Source organism: Carassius auratus, chromosome 15 (assembly GCF_003368295.1).
Source record: "Carassius auratus strain Wakin chromosome 15, ASM336829v1, whole genome shotgun sequence".
Taxonomy (NCBI): Eukaryota; Metazoa; Chordata; class Actinopteri; order Cypriniformes; family Cyprinidae; genus Carassius; species Carassius auratus.
The window spans coordinates 11,576,953-11,600,992 of record NC_039257.1 but is presented as its reverse complement, the minus strand read 5'-3'; the positions used below and the strand labels follow the sequence as shown (position 1 = coordinate 11,600,992).

Genomic DNA, 24,040 nt, shown 5'->3' with positions numbered 1-24,040 from the left:
ACAATTGCGAGGGTTTTTTCATTGTTCTGTTTACATCATTACATATGTATTTACATTTACATTGTTCTATTAACAGCTTTTACACAAAAGAAAACATTTTGTGGCCAAAAAAAAAAAAAAAAAAAAATAATAATAATAATATTTAAAAAAGTCACACATGGTGTGGAACTGTCTTGAATGTGTGTTGAAGACTGACAAGAAATTAACCATTATTTCATCAAAAATATCTTGATTTGTGTTCCAGTGGTTAGAGCATCATTAGAGTGAGTATCTTATGACAGCATTAAAATTAAAATTATTAATTATTCCTATTTTTTCTCGGCCACAGCAGAATCGTAGCATTTCTTCAAGCAACATACTTGTCGTTTTGTACCTAAATTAAATTAAATTAAATTATTTATTTTTATTAATTGTTTGTGTGAATGATTCAATGACTCACTTATTACCAGAGGCTAATGCCATTCTCATTATTTCTGTCATAGAGAGATATTAGAAAAATAGTAAGTATACTAGAATGCTATTCCAGAATCAGTGTTTTTGAATGAACCGACTGAATGAATGATTCAGTGACTTGTTTATAAAGTCTTGTCACCCATATGTAAGCACACTTATTATTATTATTATTATTACAAAGATGGTTGACGCTGTCATTGCTAATTTGCTGGCAAAAATATTGGTGTTGCTATGTTTTGTTTTGTTTTTTGAACCAGCAGGGGGTAGTATTGTACTAGTACTATTTGTTCTGAAGATGCTCAACCGTTCCTATCCTTTATTCAGATTTTATATAGGCCTACTCTAATGCTGTAACAGTTGTTTTCCTTTCAAAAGCTTTAGACCATCAATCATAAAGGAGTCATGAATTATGATTTGACAACAGAGTATTCATTGCAATGGTGTTCCCGCACTGTGTGTAAATTCCCAGTTTAACTTTTTGCAGAAATGAAGTATGAAATATGAAGTATGAAGTATTAAATTAATTTGATATCCACAATTTTTTTTCATCCAGAAAATACTAAATTACAATGTAAATCTGTTTAGCTGGCACATGAGAAACAGGATACGCTTTCTCTTTGTGTGTTTCTTTCTGTATCTTGTTATTGTGTTTTCGGTCTGGCTAAAATATCCTGCAGTTAAGGATGAAATCAAAAAATTGTTGTAAATCCTTATTAGGGATGTTTCCCTATACATTTATGAATTAAGGCTTATAAATTACAGAACACACCCACAGTAAAGATTCTGTCAAATCTGTCCTTATCTGACTGTGCAGGTTGTTTGACTTCTTGAAAAAGTATGATTCTCTTACGTCACGCTATGCATTTTACAACCTCTCCAAATCAGATTTAGTGATCTCTGCAGACACATGAATAAATCTATACTGAGAATAAGATTGAAGAACACAAGGATCTGACTGCTTTCACTGCTTTCCAGTGGACAAGAACAGAAAATCATCAAGGTGTGACGCATCCAAGGCAAGCATAACATGTGAAACATGTTCTCACACTGAGGGGCTTTTTGGAATAAACAAGTGTATATGCTTCATTCAAAGTTCTTTGTCAGATTTCACCATCACTCAGTCAGAAATGACCCTTTCGCCTTTAGCAGGGGTGTCTTGATCTAGCAGCTCTCAGAACACAATAGATGATGCTCGCATGCGAGCCAGATGGACAAAGGCTATTTTCGGTGCTCTGTGTTTCATGCCTTGTGGCAGATTATCACATTTCTCGTATTCATAATGTTCTATTCCCAGGAGATGATGCAACATTTTATGTTTCAAATGATTTATACACAATAGACTCTTAAATGCTGTTTTATAACAAAGTTCGGGAGGAACAGTCGCAGTTCATTAACCTGATTAACACAAGTGGAGACCAATCAGTAATCAACTCATGACAAGGTATAAATAACAGCAGAACCTATCTCTGTTCATTGACAGTTTCAGCATCCCGGTTCGCGCTGTCTGTCATCTTATCACAGACGAAATCTTCCTTCCAACAAGGAGATCCATACCGGTGATTTTTCAGATATGCTACTTTGCTGACCATGATCATTAAACACGGCCGTTGAGCACCATCAAACGTCATCGCGACAGCTGCTCTTCGTGCCAAGCCACACGTCGTGGCCAAAAGACCGTGCAAAATTCAAGCTCGCCTCGCTTGACACCACAATTGATCCGATCAAGACCGGGCTCTCTTTGAGCGCTGGAATCGCAGCACCAGCAGGCATTCAACCAGCCCGCTCCTCAGTTCTTACTGCAGCAAGCCTCTTTCACTTCCCGCAGCGGCTCAGCCTTTCACCGCGGCTTTTTCCGGCCGAGGCGAAGTTTGAGGCCGCCTCCTGCGTCATAAATCAATACATTTTCAGATGAAGACGGTAAATACAGGTTTCCGGCCAGAAGTAGTGCGAGAGCCGCGTGGAGTTCCGATCACATATGTATGTGGAAATTCAGATCCAAATTGAGCCTCGGATGCGTTCAAATATTTAAACTTCTGGACCAGGCCGTGTGCAAACGCCCGACCGGATGTGATCTTTCGGTGCGAGGTCAGAATTACCTATATTTTGTTAAACTTGACATTATTCTTCAACATCATTTATGTAAAATGGTGGTTCATAATAATTATGGCAGAAATAATTATTAAACCATTATTTACGTGATTAGCCCCATAAAACCTGCTGTTTTTATTTAGGGGGTAATCTGATTTGTGACGATGTATTCATACATTATACATTATATTCATTCAAATTATTAACTTTACCATGGTGAACATGTCAAGGTAACAGTTAGGGCTACTGCACGACCAGTTTGAAAGTTAAGCACGCCTGCCGCGAGAGGGAGAAATGCGACAATCGTGTACAAATGTCGCGTGCTGTGGAAAGGAGGCTTAAAGTTTGTTAAATCAGGCCATGAGGTAGTCATCATCCACACTGAAATGTCCAAAGATATCATCTGCCTTACCGTGCATGTTTAAACCTCACTGAGGTTTTACAGACAAGTTTCATGCAATTATTCTGGCAGGACCAATTTTCTTGGGGACATATTTCACCATCTACTGGCGTGATCATTATACCCTCGTTTTGCCGCAGGACAGCAGTGTGAGTAAATTCTGAGTTTTTCTAGGACCGTAATATGAAAGCATGCAAGTAAATATCGTTAGAACTGCTTGTAAGTGAATAGCACATAACTGCAATTAACGTTATTGCCATAATCATGTCTATGGTATGTTTTACAGACATAATGATTTTCATTGCATAATGATTCCCATAGTTTTCAGAAGCCTCTGTTTCCACAGTCTATACTACAACGTGAAACCAGTTTTCCAGATGTATCCATTAGTGCTAGTGATGTGTCGTTCGTAAACGAATCGTTCTTTTGAACGAATCTTTTAGGTGAACGAATCTTTTAGGCGAACAAATCGTTCATGTTATCCACGGACTCATATTTCTCGTTCAGTAAAGTTCCTCCCTTCATAGCAGCGCGGCGCTTTAAGAAGCGCATGCGCAGCTCAGTGAACCGGGTAACAACCGTTTCATCCTGTCAAAGAATTACTCAACATCGAGCCGATAGCCTTCGAGTATGAGATGTGACAGAGTATGTGATTTGTTGAATGTAGTAACGAATACGCCCTTCAATGAACGAGTTTCATATGAGTCTGAATTAGATCTAGAGATCTTATCGTTCGCGAGTGAAATGACTGAACTGGCACACGTCATTCGTGAACGAACTGAATGAACGGATACATGTCGTTTGTGAATTAAATGAACTGGCACATAGCTTATCTTGTTCGCGAACAAAATGAATTAGAGTAAACTGGGTTAATCTGCTATTTTAGCATGTCAATCTCGAAAATGCAAGCGCAGTTATAGGTACAGTAGCTACTGTGCACATACGCTCGTTTTGATATTTAGCAACTCCACGTTTAATCCATAGACCGTAAAAGAAAGGTTAATCCCCTATTTATGGATGTGAGTAGCTATATAATATACAAACTGTCTGACCAAACAATTAAAATGCTAAATAGGCAAGAAACCCTGTGCTTTGTTCATCTGAACAACTCAATTAGACTTCATATATTGAACGCGATTATACACACATTTTAATAAAGCCAGATCAGTTTTTGTAACAAGTGAATGCGTTCGTTGACGTAAGACATAACACATAATACATTCTTTTGCCACCTGCTGGCATATTCTGTGTAAAACGAAGAAATTATCTCCGAACTAATCATTTTGTTGAATGAACCGAAAATGAACGAATCTCTAGAAAGAATCATAATTTCCACCACTAATTAGTGCTGCAACGACGCGTCGACATCATCGCTTACATCGAGAGAAAAAAAAAAAAAAAAAAAAAAAAAAAAACGTCGACGCGCGTGCAATGCGTGGACGCGTCACACTGTTTACATCTCGCATAATGGCATACAGTGAATGAAGAAGTTGCATTCTATCACAAACCGAGACCACTGTTATTAAAAGTATGAGAATACTTTAAACAGAGGACAAATAAAACGTCTCTTTGTTCCCTTTGCAAAACCGATATGGTGTACCACGGCAGCACAACTGCGATGAGCGAGCACCTCAGAGGAACATCTAGGCGCTCTCGGGTGTCTCCATGCAATTTAACTGGTTACCCCGTGATCTGGTGACCAACTTCCTGGTTCAGGTCTGATATTCTTGCGCTGCGGCATTCTGAAAAGTTGAGATGTTTTCAACTCTATGCGGAGCGGACGCGCCTGAGAAGGAAGAAAAAAAAAAAAAAAAAAAAAAAAGACGTGATGGGTGAACGGCCCCTTAAAAGACAGCGCGCCACGAGACAACAGTCACAAACCACCGAGCTACCCAGAATCAGCTCCAGATCTCTGGAAACCATGCTAAACCTTGCAGAACCATAACTACATTCTATGGTCATGATGCTAAAGAACATTTCAAGACGTCTCAGACAACGGTAAATTTATGGCTACCGTGGTTTAATTATAAATGCTGTCATAAACTCATATTTACAATAGTAAAATAATTTTTTGCCTCTTATTTTATACTGTTAAAAAAAAAAAAAAAAAAAAAAAAAAACTTCCTCCACATTGGTTGAAAATGAACAAAGGTTGAAAATGTTACTAACCTGCCTACTCTTCCCACAGTCAAGGAGGGGGAACTCAGGGCCCAGTGGTTAGAGAGTGGACTCCTAACCCTAGGGTTGTGGGTTCGAGTCACGGCCCGGCCATGCCATGACTGAGGTGTCCTTGAGCAGGGCACCGAACCCCCAGCTGCACCCTGGGCACCGCAGCATAAATGGTTGCCCACTGCTCCGGGTGTGCGTTCACGGTGTGTGCGCGTTCACTGCCGTGTGTGCACTTGGATGGGTTAAATGCAGAGCTGCTTCCACAGGAGCCTTTTCCGTATCTCCTCACTGCCGCAGCAGTGTCTGCTCCCGCAGGAGCCCCTTTCGTATCTTCTCACTGCCGCAGCAGTGTCTGCTCCCGCAGGAGCCCCTTTCGTATCTCCTCACTGCCGCAGCAGTGTCTGCTCCCGCAGGAGCCCCTTTCATATCTCCTCACTGCCGCAGCAGTGTCTGCTCCCGCAGGAGCCCCTTTCGTATCTCCTCACTGCCGCAGCAGTGTCTGCTCCCGCAGGAGCCCCTTTCGTATCTCCTCACTGCCGCAGCAGTGTCTGCTCCCGCAGGAGCCCCTTTCATATCTCCTCACTGCCGCAGCAGTGTCTGCTCCCGCAGGAGCCCCTTTCGTATCTCCTCACTGCCGCAGCAGTGTCTGCTCCCGCAGGAGCCCCTTTTGTATCTCCTCACTGCCGCAGTAGTGTCTGCTCCCGCAGGAGCCCCTTTCATATCTCCTCACTGCCGCAGCAGTGTCTGCTCCCGCAGGAGCCTTTTCTGTACCTCCCCCAGATACACAAAAAATAAATAAATAAATAAATAAATAAATAAATAAATAAAAAAAAAAAAAAAAAAAAAGTCATGTTAAGCCATTTCACTGAAATAAGCTGTTCAGTTTTCACAATAAGCGACGTGAATTTCAACAAGGGTTTATGATCAGCTTTGATGCCCCACATTCCCAGTCGCATTAGCCTCTGCACAATACGCCGTTTTCAAACATAATAAAAAAATTTAATTTAAAAGTCTCTCAGCAGACGCAGTAAATATTTATCCGTTTCCACTGCCCGTCCAGCGAGCACTAGTATATTTATCCGTTTCCTCTGTCCGTCCAGCGAGCACTAGTCTCTCAGCGGACGCAGTAAATATTTATCCGTTTCCACTGTCCGTCCAGCGAGCACCAGTCTCTCAGCGGACGCAGTAAATATTTATTCGTTTCCACTGTCCGTCCAGCGAGCACCAGTCTCTCAGCGGACGCAGTAAATATTTATTCGTTTCCACTGTCCGTCCAGCGAGCACGAGTCTCTCAGCGGACGCAGTAAATATTTATTTGTTTCCACTGTCCGTCCAGCGAGCACCAGTCTCTCAGCGGACGCAGTAAATATTTATTTGTTTCCACTGCCCGTCCAGCGAGCACCAGTCTCTCAGCGGACGCAGTAAATATTTATTTGTTTCCACTGCCCGTCCAGCGAGCACGAGTCTCTCAGCGGACGCAGTAAATATTTATCCGTTTCCACCGTCCGTCCAGCGAGCACGAGTCTCTCAACGGACGCAGTAAATATTTATCTGTTTCCACTGCCCGTCCAGCGAGCACCAGTCTCTCAGCGGACGCAGTAAATATTTATCCGTTTCCACTGTCCGTCCAGTGAGCACCAGTCTCTCAGCGGACGCAGTAAATATTTATCCGTTTCCACTGCCCGTCCAGCGAGCACCAGTCTCTCAGCGGACGCAGTAAATATTTATCCGTTTCCACCGTCCGTCCAGCGAGCACGAGTCTCTCAACGGACGCAGTAAATATTTATCCGTTTCCACTGCCCGTCCAGCGAGCACCAGTCTCTCAGCGGACGCAGTAAATATTTATCCGTTTCCACTGTCCGTCCAGTGAGCACCAGTCTCTCAGCAGACGCAGTAAATATTTATCCGTTTCCACTGTCCGTCCAGTGAGCACCAGTCTCTCAGCGGACGCAGTAAATATTTATCCGTTTCCACTGCCCGTCCAGCGAGCACCAGTCTCTCAGCGGACGCAGTAAGTCCATCCAGCGAGCACTAGTCTCTCAGCGGACGCAGTAAATATTTATCCGTTCCACTGTCCGTCCAGCGAGCACTAGTATATTTATCCGTTTCCTCTGTCCGTCCAGCGAGCACTAGTCTCTCAGCGGACGCAGTAAATATTCATCCGTTTCCACTTTCTGTCCAGTGAGCATGAGTCTCTCAGCGGACGCAGTAAATATTTATTCGTTTCCACTGTCCGTCCAGTGAGCACGAGTCTCTCAGCGGACGCAGTAAATATTTATTCGTTTCCACTGTCCGTCCAGCGAGCCTCAGTCTCCCAGCGGACCCAGTAAATATCTATTTTTCATTATTATTTTTCTTTCCTCTGTCTGTCCAGCGAGCCTCAGCCTCCCAGCGGACACAGAAAATACCTATTTGTCTTCTCTATCAGTCCGCGAGCACTAGTCTCACAGCGGACTCAATAACATCTATTTTTCCACTGTTTGTCCAGCGAGCACTAGTCTCGCAGTGGATGCAGAAATATCCATTGATTTCCCTGTCCGTCCAGCGAGCGCTAGTCTCTCAGCGGATGCAGTAATTATCTAATTCCTTCTACCTGTCCATTGGGCCTCAGTCTCCAAGGGGACACCGTAAATACATATTTTTTCCTCTGCCTGTCCAGCGAGCACTAGTCCCTCAGCGGACGCAGTATGCATCCATCTCTTCCCGTTCTTCGTCCAGCAAGCCCAGTCTTCCAGCGGACGCAGGGACATAATTCGTCTCCCATATCTGTCCAGCGAGCCTCAGTCTCCCAGCGGACGCAGTAATATCTATTGGTTTCCTCTGTCTGTCCAACGAGCACTAGTGTCCCAGCGGACGCGGTAAATACCTATTCATTCCTCTACCCGTCCAGCGAGCCTCAGTCTCCCAGTGGACGCAGTATGCATCCATCGCTTTCTGTTCTTCATCCAGCGAGCCAGTCTTCCAGCGGATGCAGGAATATAATTTGTTTCCTCTATCTGTCCAGCGAGCCTCAGCCTCCCAGCGGATACATTACGCATCTAGTCAATATATCATTACACCTCGCAGGCAGACGGTGGAGCCCGTCTTCCCGACACCGTAACTGCTTCTTCCTCAACTATTAACCAACAGGACCTGCCTGCTCCTCTACTTCTGCCAGAGGCAATGCAAGATCTCCCGGTCAAACGACCATACTTCTAAAAACGTCAGCCCGCCAAATCTCTGCGTTTTGGGGGGTTCGTAGTCTGGCGGCTGTCCTTTTGCTCTCTTGTTTTTGGGGGAAGTACTCTGGGTTCGGGCCACATCCCGAGCTCGGAGCCCTCCACCCGGACAGCACGCCAAATACGCATAAACTTACGGTATTAATATACGTAGATGTGAACTCGTGAAATGCTGTTTTATAACAAAGTTCGGGAGGAACAGTCGCAGTTCATTAACCTGATTAACACAAGTGGAGACCAATCAGTAATCAACTCATGACAAGGTATAAATAACAGCAGAACCTATCTCTGTTCATTGACAGTTTCAGCATCCCTCCTCCACCCCATTTCTCCTCACTTATAGATCCATCTACTCTTACCACAACCGGGGGGAGTACTCTGGGTTCGGGCCACATCCCGAGCTCGGAGCCCTCCACCCGGACAGCACGCCAAATACGCATAAACTTACGGTATTAATATACGTAGATGTGAACTCGTGAATTTACATTCTAAGGTTTTGCCATTTAATACTCTGACAAAAAATAAAAGCATTCTCAGTTGGGCAAAAATAGACTCTGGACAGTTATTGCAGTTGGTTAACACATAGTCAACAAAGTTTAAAGATATATTTTTCATGTAATCTACAGCAATATTACAAAAACATTAGTCTTACAACAAACCTGCATTCATTTGTACAATTAAACGTTGCTCAAATTGTTTCACTCCCTTTTAAAACAATCAGCAGATTTAATTCATGCATTTTACATACAAACAGATGTCAGTGTACATAGAAGTCTCCAGCTTATACATACAGTAATGAATCCTAAAACTGCTATTGTATTAAAAAAATGCTTTAGATTGTAGAATAATGCTAATATAAACCTATTAACATATGTCTTTTATCTGTGTGTGGTCATAATCACAACTTTATCAGTCTTCATTTATTTGGCTTATCTGAAAATCAGAACTGCTGTCTCTTGGATATGCATCAAATCTCATTGTCACTGTATTCACAGACTTTTATTGTTAACCAAAAGAAGAAGATTCAATTTATAACGTGGGAAGGAACTGTACTGTAATTTAGGAGGAGGGATGAGACACTCCCTGCACCTGAATTATGCCTGGGGTCCACGCTATATAAGAAACATCTCATCACCTTTCTCAAATAGTGTCCGTTCCCTTGCCTGAGAGCTAAACAGGTATGGTATACTGTTTCTTTATACTGATATTTACAGCTTTTTTCTCCTAAATGCTAAAAACAATAACACAATACATTAAAAGTAATTACTTGTATCCTGATTATAACTGTAACAGAAGTTAGGGTTGTAATATTGAAAGACTTGACTTCTCAACCTGTGATTTTATTAGTTATGTTCTGCCATTGCTCTATAGCAAGAATGATGCTGTGGCTCTGCGTCTGTGCACTGGCTCTCGTCCTGCAGCCAGTTCACTCGGCCTATAACTGCTCCACAGTGTTTAACAGGGTTCCAGGTGAGTCTCTGACCTTGCAGATGTGAGACAATCCTCCATTCTCTGCAGTTTGCTCAACACTAACTGCTCTCTTTTTGGTTAGACAACAATGATCTGGCGGTAGACTGTGGCACTAACATGATCACTTTGGAAGTAAACCTGTGCACTGCTGAGTGGGCAGGCTTTGACCCCGACGGCCTGGCCCTGAACGGGGAGCGTAATGATCCCCAGTGCAAGGGGACCATTGATACCACTGTCGACCCACCTGTCATCCGCTATCATCTGCCATTCAACCACAGCCAGGAGAACCCATGTAGACAGTCTCTGCAGGTGCCAAGAAAAAATAAGTTTTTATCCTTTTGCCAAATTGCCAAGTAAATGGTGTCATAAAAGCTGCAAGCATACTAATTTTGAAAAATAAATAAACAAATAGAGAAACATAAAAAATCTAAAATTTTTAAAATAAAGTATGCAAATAAATATGATATAAGTAAAATAATGTATTATAATCATATAAAGTATATCAAAGTATTTTAAAATATATATAAAAAAATTTACCTGAAAAATACTTAATTATTTTTAAAAGCAGTAAAATGTAGAAAAGAAAAAAAAATTAATTACAAATTTAATATATATAAGTATTAATAAGATAGTATAAAAAAGTATTTTAAAAATAGTAAAAAATTATTCTAAATATATTCCATTTTTGTATACCACTTTACTGAATTTCCCTTTGGACATTTTTAGATTGTGGATGAGGTGCCCAGCTCCTCTGGTCCATTCAGCATGTTCTCCAGCATTCAGTCCGTCATTATCACAGGATACATTGATACAGCCAGCTCCTCAGAGAGCGTCATCAGTTACTCCACAGACCTTTACTACCACTTCTCTTGCCGCTACCCACTGGAATATCTCATCAACAACACTCAGATTGTGGCGTGCGTATTCAGACATTCACCCTCCACTGCATACTTCACCAATGACAGCGAAAGGCCTGATTGATTCATATTCTTCATGCAGGTCATCAGTGTCAGTGGCCACTAGAGACAACAATGGTACTTTCATCGACACACTCAGCATGGGAGTCTTCAATGTAAGTAGGGATTTGTCCTAAATTCTTCACTCTGATTTAAAAATATGTGCCATTTAAAACATACTCAAAACTACAAAACATATATTTTAATTATTTCAGAGCACAGATTTTAACAGCCCATTGGTGGTTCCACCTACTGGATTAGAGCTGCGCAGTAAAGTCTATGTTGAAGTAAAAGCTGCCAATCTGACTGGAAAGTAAGGAAGCCGCCGTTTTCTCTTGGCCAGTGAATTGCATGTTTCTTAAGGGTTTTATTGTGAAATGAAATACAATTTTTTCAGTTTCCATCTCTTGCTGGACCACTGTTTTGCAACCCCATCACCTTATAATCAAACCAACAACATACAGCACACCTTTTTCACAGGGTGAGTTACTTCTTATTAAGATTTTATTGCTCATAACACTAAATTTGACTCTTAGATGTTGATTTGTGTGCTAGTACATCAATATTTCTCTATTGTTTTATGACAGATGTGTGGTACAGAACCGGACAGCGGTGCTTTATAATGGCGTTTCCAAGTTTTCCAGATTTTCATTTGAAGCTTTCCGCTTTGTGGAGCACCGTAATCAAGAAATGTCTACTATATACCTGCACTGCATACTGCGACTCTGTGAACCGAACAGGTGTCAAGAACTACTTGATGTAGGAATCTTTAACTGTTTGAATAGAATGGATTGACTGGAATACTACTAATTAAACTATATCCAATTATAATTTTACTTATTTTTCTTATACAGTCTTGCAACAGAACACGAAGGCGAAGGGCCCTAGAACCTTACGGATCGCCAGTTAAAGATGCTGCCACAGTGTCTGTGGGTCCTCTATACACCGCAGCCCTGAGTAAGTCAGTCGCACATGAATCCAGAATGAGACAAGTCTGAGATCCAGCTTACTATCAAACATACTGAATTCTAAATGAGAGTGATTTTGAGATGCCTCACTACTCTCTCTTTTTGATCTTGTAGAGAATGAGGTTCCCTCTGCATTGACCTCTGGTATGGGATTCTTTTTGAAACTGCAATCTAAGTATTTAAAAATGGTGTTAGAATACCCAAATTAAGGTGTTTAAAGCTGAATACATACTATTTATAGAAATATAAAATGTTATTTCTTTTTTAGGAAATGTGTGTAATGTTTTAAGCCATCTGTATAGAATTTTTATCATAATTTTGCAATTAGGTAATTTTAAATTCTGTTAGAAAATATTTAATAACATCATAAAAGTTAATATAGTCAAATGTAAAAAAAAGTAAATAGTATAGAAAATGTATACAAATATATTTCAAGAACCATTGCTATACCATCTTAAAGGGATACTCTACCCCAAAATGAAAATTTTGTCATTAATCATTTACACTCCCATGTCGTTCCAAACCCGTAAAAGCTTTGCTCGTTTTCAGAACACAATTTAATATAATTTGGATGAAGACTGGGAGGCCTGTGACTGTCCCATAGACAGCCAAGTAAATAACAGTATCAAGGTCCAGAAAAGCATGAAAAGCATTGTCTGAATAGTCCATGCGCTATCGGTAGTTCAACCGTAATGTTTCGAAGCGATGAGAATACTTTTTGTGAATAAAACAAAAATAATGACTTTATTCAGCAGTTCCTTTGTCAACAGTCTCCTCTGTCTCTCCACAAGGATGCGCTGTTTCTACGTTTATTTGTTCTCTGATTTTGAAAGAAAACAGTGCATCCTTGTGGCGCGGCTGACACAGAAGAGCGATGTGGAGATACACAAAGGAGACTGTTGACAAACAGTCATTATTTTTGTTTTCTTCGTGTACAAAAAGTATTCTCGTCGCTTCATAACGTTACGGTTGAACCACTGATGGCAGATGGACTATTCTGACGATGCTTTTGCATACTTTTCTGGACCTTGACAGTGTAACTTACAGTACTTTGCAGTCTATGGAACATGATATCTTGGTATCTTAAACTGTGTTCCGAAAATGAAAAAAGCTTTTACAGGTTTGAAATGGCATGGGGGTAAGTGATTAATGACAACATTTTGGGGTGGAGTATCCCTATAAGGTCATAAACCTGTTGACATAATAATCACAAAAATAGTAAAAACATGCAAATATGATATATATAAAACATAGTATAATAATAAAAAAATATATAAAGTATATAACAAAAATTAAACAATATATGGCATAGCATTTTATTTCAAAATAATAGATCATATGAGCTGCATACATACGAAATAGTAAAATGAAAAACAAAATAGTAAAATGGCAAAATAGAAAAAAATGTAATAGACAAGTATTTAAAAATAATTAAATATAGTGCAAAATATTGCACTTTGATGTAACTGAAAAGGCTAAAACAGCACAGTGCCATATGTTGACTGTAACTGTTTGTTTGTCTTGTGAATCAGGAGGCAGAGAGCCGTTAAACAGGGACAATATGAATGTGGCTGGAGTGGTGGTGGGGGTCATTTTTGCCACCGGCGGTGCTGTGTTGCTGGTTATGGCTGGATGGTTTGTCATGAAGAGGTTTTGCTGGGCCGGTGTTCTGCCTCAAGCTTTCCACTAAGAGATCCATCAACTCGCCATCTGTTTTGCGTTGAATGAAGCTTAATTTGATATGCTGATAAGTCGTCTGATCACATCACATAATGCCTATTTAGCATATTTTAATCTATTTAGACAGCACTGTGCAGACTAGTCATCATGCACTTGGAATAAAACTCAAATGCTTAGTTCTCTTATGTAAATGCGAATACTGCTGTTGAGTTTGTTTTGTATGTTTTAGATGTGTGTTAGCAGAATGATACAGTAAGAGGCACAGCTGAATTACTGAGAGGAACAAACTGTGCATAAAATCCTTTTGTAAAATTTTGATTACACATTGCTTCTTCTACACGTTAGCTCAGGGGTTTTCAAACTATTTGATGCCAGGACCCTGATTGAAAGACCCTCTTCTTGAAATTTAAAGGCAGCTATATTTTACCATTTATATTGTGTGAGAAATATTAAGTTTGATATTATAAAGATGTTGTTTTCTAAATTAAATCTTTGGTTTTTAGTTTGACTGTATCATAAAAAGGACAAGTACAAGTTTTCTACTGACTATTAGAGATGCATTTAGAGTAATAAAAAAAAAATAGTATTTGTAATTAAATTCAGATTCATTTGTAAAGAGCTTATATATATTTTGTGTTAAAAATGATTGATAAACAAGTTAACTTTGACAGCCCTAAAAAAGTATTTAAAAAGGTTTTCTTTTATAGTTTGAAGTAGTTTACAACATAGTTTTCTTTGTGTATAATTTTTTTCTCATTTTCTACAGAGCCCAGTTTGAAAACCCCTGTATTAGCCAATGACTTGCTGCTTCCTGTAATCAGATATTTCACAATTGTTTAGATGTGATTTATATATATTAGAACTTTTATTTATACACTGTAGTTGAGGCAATAATCAATAGACATAAATTCATTTCAAATATGTACAAATTGAACTTTTTATTTACATGTTTGTGAAACATATCCACACATTACACAAAATATCTTCAGTAAAAGGAAGAAAGTGTTTCTGCTCTGTCTTTCACTTCACTGTATTTCCCCGAACTTTACATAAGGTTCTTTCTGAAAACTGTACAAACAACAATATTGTTCTACAAAAGTTACAGGTCCCATTGTACAATCTGAACATACATGCTATTATTTACACTACATTACATTGGAATGGTGGTGTGTTGTTTAATTCAGAGTGTGTACGATGTCTTGTAATAGGGCTGTGAGTCTGGTTGAGAAATCCTCCTGTATGGACTCTATGTTTGTCTGATGGAAACCAGCTGATGACTCACCATGACTCTGGTTTTCTTGTAGAGCGATCATCTGTTGGTCTAATTTAGAAATGAACTGTTGATTCCGAGCTGAGGAATTCTGGCAGAACTGATCCACTTTTGAAGTCATCACATCCCTTGGAGGCTGTGCCGAGGCTAGATGGTCTGCCAATGCTATCTTAAGTGCCGCCACCTTCCCTTGTACCTCTAAACTGAAGGTACACACTTCCTGTCCCAGCCTGGCAGTGACTTCCTCCCAAAGCTCCTTTACACTGCTGTCTCGTTCCTCCTCTACAGCCTCAAACGCTTTTGTTTTAAAGTCCTCAAAGGCTGCTGTCCTTTTCTGGTGGCTTTCATCCAGAGCTAGCGTGATCCTCTGCATTGCCTCCTGGTAGAGAGTGGCTTCCTCTGGGTTCAGGTCCTGGAGGTTCAGATTGAGTTTCTCACAGAGTTCCTGAGTGTTGGACTGGAGAGCTGTCTGGAGCTGCTTAGTGAAGGGGGCGAGGAACTCCTTGATGTTGGCCATGGTGTGTTTTGGGTGGCTGGGGTAGGGAGATAGTCTGTCCCTCAGCTCAGCCAGCTCCTGCTTTAGACGATCCCTCAGACGCTCAGACTCCATACTCAGCTTTCGTCTCAGTTCAGCCGCCATGGGGTTGTGAGAGTCTTGGGAGTAAAGGTCACTGCTCACCACATGGTTCTTCCACACACCACTGCAAAACAGGATCAGGGGTTAATGATTTGGATCATGACCTGGATGTGGACAGGATCGTCCATGATAGGGAAAATGAAAAATCTTGTAAAACTAGTTATTCGTGATGTACTTTTTGTATTCCTGGTGGTTCATATGGTTTAAGAAACTTTAATACAATTTTCAAGGAAAAAGATTCAATTTAAATGTCAAGTGGTATAACCATCAAGTAAAAATAAATAACATTTTACATGCACTCTGAAAACATTTGAGTGTACACCTATTTCCAATATTTTCAAAAACATTTCATAAATGTGTTTTTCAAGATGAAAAGTATTTTTTTTATATCTTACAATTTTTGGTGGGTTGCACCACATGACATGACACAAGCTGTGTAATTAAGCAATTTTGGTAAAACAATAAATAAATAAAAAAATAATAATAATTCACCCTAAGAAATAAAAATACAATATTATGCAAAAACAGCAAAATAATATTTTTCATTCAAGAATTTAATGATTTTTAATGAGGTGTTTTTCTTTATTATATCACAACAGCTTTATCACCCTGACATTTTGACTTCAAGTCCCCTCAAAAATATAAAAATTTAAATTTAATTTAGAAACTAAAAACATGCTCATCACAAAAGGAATGTATTCAAGACATGTCAAGCATGAATTACATTTTTAATAAAAGAAAATAAAGAAAATAAATAAGCATCAAGTCATTGTGCCTGTTATTCAACACTACTATGAAAGTGAACTTACTTGGAATCTTTGGCAAAATTTTTCTTTTCAGTCGCCTGATTGTCTCTCTGCAAACTCCATGCTTCTCGACTGATCTCATCGAGTGGAAATGCTGAAAGGAAGCATGGTTGCATTAGATCAATGTAAAACAAGAATGATGATAATAATCCCCATTTTAGAGGTAATAAACTTAAAGAGACAACAAACCTGTTGTGGTAGCAAAGACCAAAGCCAGTGTAACAAACTGCAGATTCATTTTAATTAACTGAAGGTTATTCTAGAAATAGAAAATAAAAACAGAAAGTAACACTTAAATGTTATTGACTGATAATATAATTTTTAAAGTGGACAGTTTACATGTAGCTAATTAATTATTCTATTTAAGTTGACATTTGTCTCTTACCTGTTGATGAGAAAATGAGAATTTCTTCTCAGGGTCCACATTTAAAGCATTCTCTTATCAGAGGTTGTCCTGCTGTTCATCTGTCAATACATACCACGCTGAGGGTCAGTTTGATAACGATAGGCGCAAGAAAACTAAAGGTATTTTGCCGATTGGCCACTTCAAATCTGCTCTCTTCCAACAACACAGATTCAAAGTATTTACTAATGCCACATCAAGGCCAATATTGACGCAATTCCTAGTCAGGCGAGGTCAATGCTATTAGAACATGGTTTCTACTTATTGGAGGTGTTTGGTCAACTCTTACTTGAACAGGTTTTAATACCTTTAATTTCAAATGTGGATGCTCTGTCCCAGGACTTATGTTGGCTGTGAACTCTTACTTGAAGAGTTCAAATGGACTTGAAGTCAAAATGTCAGGGTGATAAAGCTGTTGTGATATAATAAAGAAAAACACCTCATTAAAAATCATTAAATTCTTGAATGAAAAATATTATTTTGCTGTTTTTGCATAATATTGTAATATTGTATACTCTTGCATGAAATTTGGCTTAGTTTTATTAGTACTATTGAGTCCTAGTTGGCTTTCCCATAGCAGTGACTCAGAAATAAGTCCCAGAGAATGAACCCTCCAGGCCTGTGCTTGCTGCATTATCTCTGGCTCAGACAAAGGTGCTGTTTGTTTTTTTGTTTCCTTTTAGGTTTGCTTTGAGTCTATGGGTCGTAGCTAATGATGTACAAAGCAGCTTACATTTGATTATTCCAGTTTAGACCCCACTTTCTGGCAGCTGCAGTGAGCATTAGGCAAGAATGACCAGTGCAAAGTGTATTTTGCCATACAAAGGCCATCGTTTGCCATACAAAGGCCACCAAACATTCTGTTTTGTGTATTGGGTAATGTGTTGAGCAAATCTACAGTAAACCACTACGTCATTGTAGTTTGCTCCATTCATTTTGTACCATGGCTTACTGGGCAATGACACAATTTAGTTAGAGATGTTATGCCGTGCAGTTACAGTGCACTTTTACCTTTTCCTTATTTCATAATATCAGTAGTGTATGACTAGTGAAATTTCTTATCTGAGAAGAAAAAAAAATGTTGGCTGTGAAGTTATATCTTATCACTGACCTAAAATCGAATGGAAACTAAACAGACTTTATACACTTCAGCAGATCTCTCATTGCATTCATTCACAAAGTTAGCGTCCCTTGTCTTTGAAAAGACAAATTCAAGTGACACAGCACTTAATAAAAAATGTCTTCATCGCAGATAAACAATAAGATGAAGTTGTATGTTTTGTTTCAGTGAAGTATTCTTATTTTTATTATTACTTTAATTTAGTAATGCCAAAAGATGAATTGCTCCCAAAATAAAGATTTTGTTTACATAATATATGTGTGCACTGTGTATATTTATGTATATTTAAATACACAAGCTATATTTTGAAATACATGTATTTACAAGTATAAATAAATAAATAAATAAATATATATATATATATATATATTTATATATATATATATATATATATATATATATATATATATATATATATATATATATATATATATATATATATATATATATATTTATTTATTTATTTATTTATTTATTTATTTATACTTGTAAATACATGTATTTCAAAATATAGCTTGTTCTCAAGGTTTCCTGTTAGCGCTTTGCTGAGAACTCACTCTAAATGATTCAGTTTGTGAGTGAACTGTTCGAATGATTCAGGTTATCACATACTGATTCAACCTACTCAAGTCATAGCCACGCTTGCATCACTAGTGAAGTAGATAAGAACTTTAAATACACAGTTGAAGAGCTCAGATGCATTAGCCTCTAAGTCCGTTTGATTATTTATTTATTTTTTCTAAAATGATCATTTTTATTAGCCTGAGAAAAATGCTTTTGCGTCTGAACTCTTCAGTTGTTCTCCAGGAAGGGACTGCAGGATAACGCTCCATGTGTGGAAACACCATATTGAGTTAAACTTGCGATAACAAATTGTGCAACAGCTTGTTTTGTGGGAATGGGTATTAGTTAATAAGTAGTCTAACTATATAATCATGTGGTTTTATTCTTTTTATCAGTATGTTTTGTCATATTGCAATTTTACAACTGCAACACTAAAGCTACATAATCATTGAGTTTATTCTTACATAGGGTTAAAAGTGTGTGTGGAATGTGAACCATTAGGTCATAGTCCACACACACTCAGTTTAAAAGTAATTAATTAATAAGTTTTTGAAGCCAAATACAAAAAAAATATGTCATTATAAGTATGCTAAGCATAGTGTTTAACTGAATAGATTCACGCTTTTTAAAATATTGTTTTTCACTTCAAATTTTATGACCGTTTTGTATTGTCATTGCTGGATATGATTTTCTTGCAAAATTCAAAGATGTAAGCATTTTGTGTTAATTCAAGCTTGTTTATACCAACATAGGGCTCTGGATCCTGCAGATTCAACTTTAACCCAGATATCACAATCCGTTTACTAGGCTGACCATGGCCTTCTCACCTACAGGGTGCGCATCAAACAAATGAAGCCAAAGGATGTGAAAAACAAGGTTTGTTGTTTTAGCCTCCCACTGCTTGTAAGTATACAGAGAGCCTGGAATGTTCTCTTCTCCTGCCAAAGCATTTCAGAAAGTGCACCCTAGTAAAAAAAATCTGATAGGACTTTTACTCATACAGCTGCAACTTGTGACTGATTTAATGATTTTTTAGGTGTGCTGAAAAACATTTAAAGCACTGCCAAAAACATGAATCAGTTTCATGGTTTCACTGTGGCCTGTAATCTGAACTGGCTGCATCAGGTTGCATCTTTCTACCTATTGGCATACTTTATCTTTAGACTGTTCATGAATCATTCATCATGGCAGGGAGAGAGCTTCCTGTATGCCTTCAAGCTGCCTCAGAGCCCTGGTCCGCAAACTGACATGATTAGCTCGTTCAGGGTTTGCCTCTGCTGGCCTACCCTACTTTACTGGTTCTTTACCCCAAGACTGAGCACAGCTGTTGGATCAAACGCAACTCTAAGACTTCTTGAAAGATCTTCCTGTAAACCAGGTGTATTGAATTTTTCTGGGACACAAGAATGTGTAAATGCATCAATTGGGTGTTTATTGATGTCCCTGGGTCTTCAACTCTTTACCATGCCTTGATCAATATTCTTGGCAAATTTGATGTATATTTTAATAATAAAAATAATGATGTTGTACCCTTTTGCTGTTAAACTCTGAAAATGCATTATAAAATTATTTTAGATTACAATGATCTAAAAAGAGTGAATTAATCATTTTGATATTTATTATGTTAAAATTATTTCCACTTGTGATCATTTAATTGCAAGCCATTTACAGAGCCCGGCACGTCAAATGTAGGAGAAAAAATACAATCCGTGGCGACGGTTTTGAAATCCGTCCCCTCAGTTTACAAACTGTACTGACGAATTTTAAAAAGGAAAAAATAGTAGGCTAAATCGTGTAGCAACTTATTGCATTGTTTACACAAGTTCCCATGAATTTGTAGCTAATTGTGGAGAAGCAATCTGCAGACCTCCTCTCAGAAAGATGCTCATGTTTCAGCCTATAGTGGGAGTCTGGTTACCACTCTCACTGACGGTTGGATGTTCTTTTCATCAGTTACTAGTAACTAGGGAAATTAGTCAGGAATTATTGTTTCTAATGGCTGCCATCTTCCCAATCTTGAATGTAGGCCAGTGACGGACAGTGTCCATGTACTTTTGGATACGCACAGAAATGAGAAGACTGTGTTGAAGCTCTATGAGATCTGCAAGGATGGAAGAGCACGTAACCAGCATGGAGAATGTCTGGACCACAAGTAGTGGAAACAGTATTGCTCTCAGCAGGTGAGTGTCCACTAGGACAGAGGAAACTGGAGTAATATTGAGAAACCTGTATTACAGTCATGCTGTTTGCACTGTGATGATGACATACTCACCATTCAGTCAACGCCATTCAAAATTTTATGAATGGTGTATGACAACTTGGTTATTTTGCTTATGAAGGAAATCTAATCTTCTTAGTGTTCAATGGTTGACCAGCAAGTCAGTGACCTCTAAAGCAAAATACCTTTCTCCATGAACTTTTAGCACACACATAGAGGCCACTTGTGTATAACTGAACGTGATGTGTGACGTATGACTCAGTGACGCAGTTTCCTCATTGAGCAATATGTCAATTGTTGTTGTTGCAAATGAGATGTATGAGGGTTATGCTGATTCCCTGGACCTGTGTGCTTGCAGAAGACTGTCCAGGCCTGAGCCAGACAGGGTCGAGTGTGTCAGCCGCTGCCGGAGCCTCCTGAGTCCAGTTCTGCAGTTCTGAGTCTAATCAACTGGTCAGGCCTATATAGCCCATCCACATCATGATTAAGTGTTAGTAAGGAGGCCCAAAACATGGTGAAACTACCTCATACTGTACTAGTGTTTGGTCTTGAGGTAACACATTACAAGCCATGTGCCTAATGGCCGTTTTCCCCCAGATAGTAAAATTGGATGTCATTTGTTTCATAACGTCTTGATAAATAAATTAAGTCTGACATGACTGTGTACAGATCAACAGCAAGCAAAAACTTGAATTTTTTTTTTTATTCCTTCTTTCAAGTGTCATAATCCATAGGACGATTAACTGCAAAAAAGAAAGGAAATACAGTATAACTGGATAACTTTACAACAAAGTACACAATGTGAGGGTGTAATAGAGCCCTGTTTACACACAAGAGAAAGCTTAGCACAAACAGCGGTAGGATAACACTTTGACCTATTTGTCATTAAACTACCCTTGTGTTTTCTTAAAAGGTGAGCATGTCTGGAAGCATGCTGGAGACAGGCATCAAACACTGGGATTTCCGTGGGAGCTTGCAATGCAACGTTCATCTCAACCTCTCCAGGCCTGTGTACACAGTGCAAAACACGGGGTGAGTGGCCAGAGACAAGGACAGGGATAAGAGGGGGTTTTGTGACCACGGTTTATCAGCAGCCTGCTGTCTGTTTGCAGTTGTGCAGAGGCGGGCGTCTTTGGTCTGCTTAATGCTGTCTCTGTGGAGGTCAGGAGGTTGATTCTGGCCCATAGCCAGCAAACCAACAGCCATTTTGGGCCCACAGATACAGACCGAGGTTGGTATCTAATACATCAATATGTAGGCTACTATATAGACCTGTTTAATGAGATATGTTTAATTAGGAAACATCAAAGACAAAGAGGAAGATTTGGACTCTTAATTAGGAAACATCAAAGACTAAGAGGAAGATTTGGACTCTCATTGGTCCAGTAAATCATCAGTGTTCAGTACATATGATACGAGGTCTGGAGGAGTCTTGAACCCAACAGCATGTCTATATCTGGGAGACATTCTTGTTTTTACCATGACCCAACAGCACTATCCTCGGTATGATGTGTAGGTACATGCTGACATGTGATTCATCTGCTGCCCATCCATTTTCACTGTCCCAGATTGTCACAGAGGGTATGCTTCTTTTTCTACAGAGACAGCTTGTACAACACTAATGCTGCGTTTGACTGGGGTTCTTTCAGATTATTGGCACAATCTGCCTACTCCCTTTTTTCCATAAGTCTCCATGAGCCTGGGGTGTAGGCCTTCAAACTCAGCAGCCACCTACATGCACATGTTATTATGATCCATTTTCATTACAGCAGATAACCTTTATAATCCAGAAACTTTTTGTGTAAAGTTATCTAAAGATTTGGATTTTATTTTTATTTATTTTTTTGAGATTGGGGGAAAAATTACTTTCATTATTATTATTTTAAATACATTTTGTTTCATTTTGATACATTTTGTTTACAAACATAATATTGGTGGAAGGAAGTAATACTATTTATATATTATTAAAATAACATTATTTATATTGTGTTATTATATATATATAATAATATATTCTCAAAAACAAAAAAGATGTTTGTAATGAATCTAATATCCAACAACCAGGAAAATGTTTGTTAATTTTTAGCAGTTAGAGCTACTTTTTTCTGTATAGATAGAAAAATGTAGATGGTTAAAAGCTAACAAACATTTGCTCCAATTAGCATTTAAACATCCATTGCTAAGATTCCTTGTCTGCTCAAGATAACCATGACATCAGGTTTCATTCATGAGGGCTGTTGCAAAACGGACCTATTTTACCCTCATATGGCTCAAGTTTTTAGGATATCACTGACGGATTGGCCGAACCACATCTGTTTGACAAACATCTATAGTCCTAGACAGCATCATACACAGTTGCCAAAGATCCCTCAAGTCAATGCAGTGATTGTCAGGAGATGTTTTGGGGCCTGACACATTTGACTGTCCTGTGGAATTATATCGGCTCCATCCAGAGCTAGCATTCCCACAGACTCACATTGCAGCGTTGGCTCTGGTGTCAAATCAATTCTGGGACTACGAATAGCAAGTGGATCTCAAAGCCTTCAGTTCCAGCACCTTCTATGACATCCTACTCAAGCACAGCGTGTCTGTCACAACACATCTCGGGCAGCTCAGAGGAGACATGAGACTCATAGACTGTGAACAACAGTCTATTTCCCGCCCCTCTGAGCTTTAAATATCACCCTTGTAAAGTTCAAACATGTGTACCCATATTGAATAGCAACACTGAGATGCTCGGCTGCAATTTACAGGCTCTCTTGTTACGGTTCACTATGATACTGTGTGGAATACAGCAGTGAATTGTTACTTCCCTGGGGTAAAGTGTGTGAAATAACTTGTAAAATGAGTTGTAAGTATAGTGTTCCTTTGTTAACTTGTTTAATTGATGGAAGCGTGCAGGTGAAGTAGCTCTATCAGGGGGTGCTGGGGAAGCCGAGAGAGCTCCACCCTGGCTGGAGGATATTTGGAGGGAAAACTAAAGGTCTGGAAAGGCAGGTGGAGCAGGAGATGGTTCGACGGAGAGCACTGGGCAGCTGACACAGCTACTGGACAGCCAGCTATAGATCCTGCGGGATATAAATATAAATTCTTAACAGCAAAAAAACTGTTTTTTAATCTTCATTAATGCTGTCAGTGTTATCAAATTAAACATTCTATCTTGAATAATTAATTCATTAATCACACTTAATCACATATATTGTACATACAAAAGCCTCCAAATGAAGACATTGCATTATTGTGGCAGAAAAAAAAATGCATTGAATTGATATTACAAAAAAGTTAACATTTATAATGTTATTTATAAGGTTCATGTGTCAAATAAATGCTGTTCTTTTGAACTCTATTCATTAAAGAATCATATAGTTCCACCTGTTGTAATTTATATTAGTGTTAACTAAAAGCAGCAGAATGCTATCATGTGTCTTCATTTACATAGCTACGTGTGTGAATGTAGCACTGTGTACTCAGAATGGTTTCTGAATGTCAACATTTTCAAGGTTCTCAATTACTGTATTGTAATTATTGGTAGAATAACATAGTTTGAATAAGTATCTTAGTATCATCTTCATCCTAGCCCTCTTATCACATTTCCAGATCTATAATCACAAAGGAAGCGA

The 24,040-nt window shown here is 38.9% G+C and overlaps 2 protein-coding genes and 1 long non-coding RNA gene across 6 annotated transcripts; 2 read left to right on the top strand and 1 right to left on the bottom strand.

Annotated features, from left to right (window-relative positions):
- The first annotated feature begins 259 nt into the window (after positions 1-259).
- LOC113115096 (zona pellucida-like domain-containing protein 1) lies at positions 260-14,181 on the top strand. Of its 4 annotated transcripts, none has more exons than XM_026282377.1 (12): positions 260-2,538; positions 9,324-9,506; positions 9,700-9,798; positions 9,881-10,107; positions 10,525-10,715; positions 10,798-10,870; positions 10,970-11,067; positions 11,152-11,235; positions 11,342-11,513; positions 11,609-11,711; positions 11,837-11,866; positions 13,255-14,181. In XM_026282377.1, exons 3-12 carry the CDS (start codon positions 9,705-9,707, stop codon positions 13,410-13,412), a joined length of 1,230 nt encoding a protein of 409 aa, XP_026138162.1. In that variant the 5' UTR covers positions 260-2,538; positions 9,324-9,506; positions 9,700-9,704; the 3' UTR covers positions 13,413-14,181. The 4 variants fall into 4 exon arrangements, with proteins under 4 accessions (XP_026138162.1, XP_026138164.1, XP_026138165.1 ...); XM_026282379.1 differs by having other exon boundaries at positions 1,984-2,009; XM_026282380.1 differs by lacking the exon at positions 260-2,538 and adding an exon at positions 3,071-3,090.
- A 140-nt stretch (positions 14,182-14,321) lies between these two features.
- Positions 14,322-16,659, bottom strand: LOC113115097 (apolipoprotein A-IV-like). Its single transcript, XM_026282382.1, has 4 exons — positions 16,501-16,659; positions 16,305-16,374; positions 16,119-16,209; positions 14,322-15,373 (listed from the first exon to the last, which is right to left on the bottom strand). The coding sequence occupies exons 2-4, from the start codon at positions 16,351-16,353 to the stop codon at positions 14,578-14,580; spliced, it is 936 nt and encodes a 311-aa protein (XP_026138167.1). The 5' UTR covers positions 16,354-16,374; positions 16,501-16,659; the 3' UTR covers positions 14,322-14,577.
- A 2,300-nt stretch (positions 16,660-18,959) lies between these two features.
- Positions 18,960-21,446, top strand: LOC113115536 (uncharacterized). The gene is made up of 3 exons (XR_003293901.1): positions 18,960-19,078; positions 20,229-20,382; positions 20,779-21,446. It is a non-coding gene; the product is annotated as an uncharacterized LOC113115536 (long non-coding RNA).
- Positions 21,447-24,040: the final 2,594 nt, after the last annotated feature.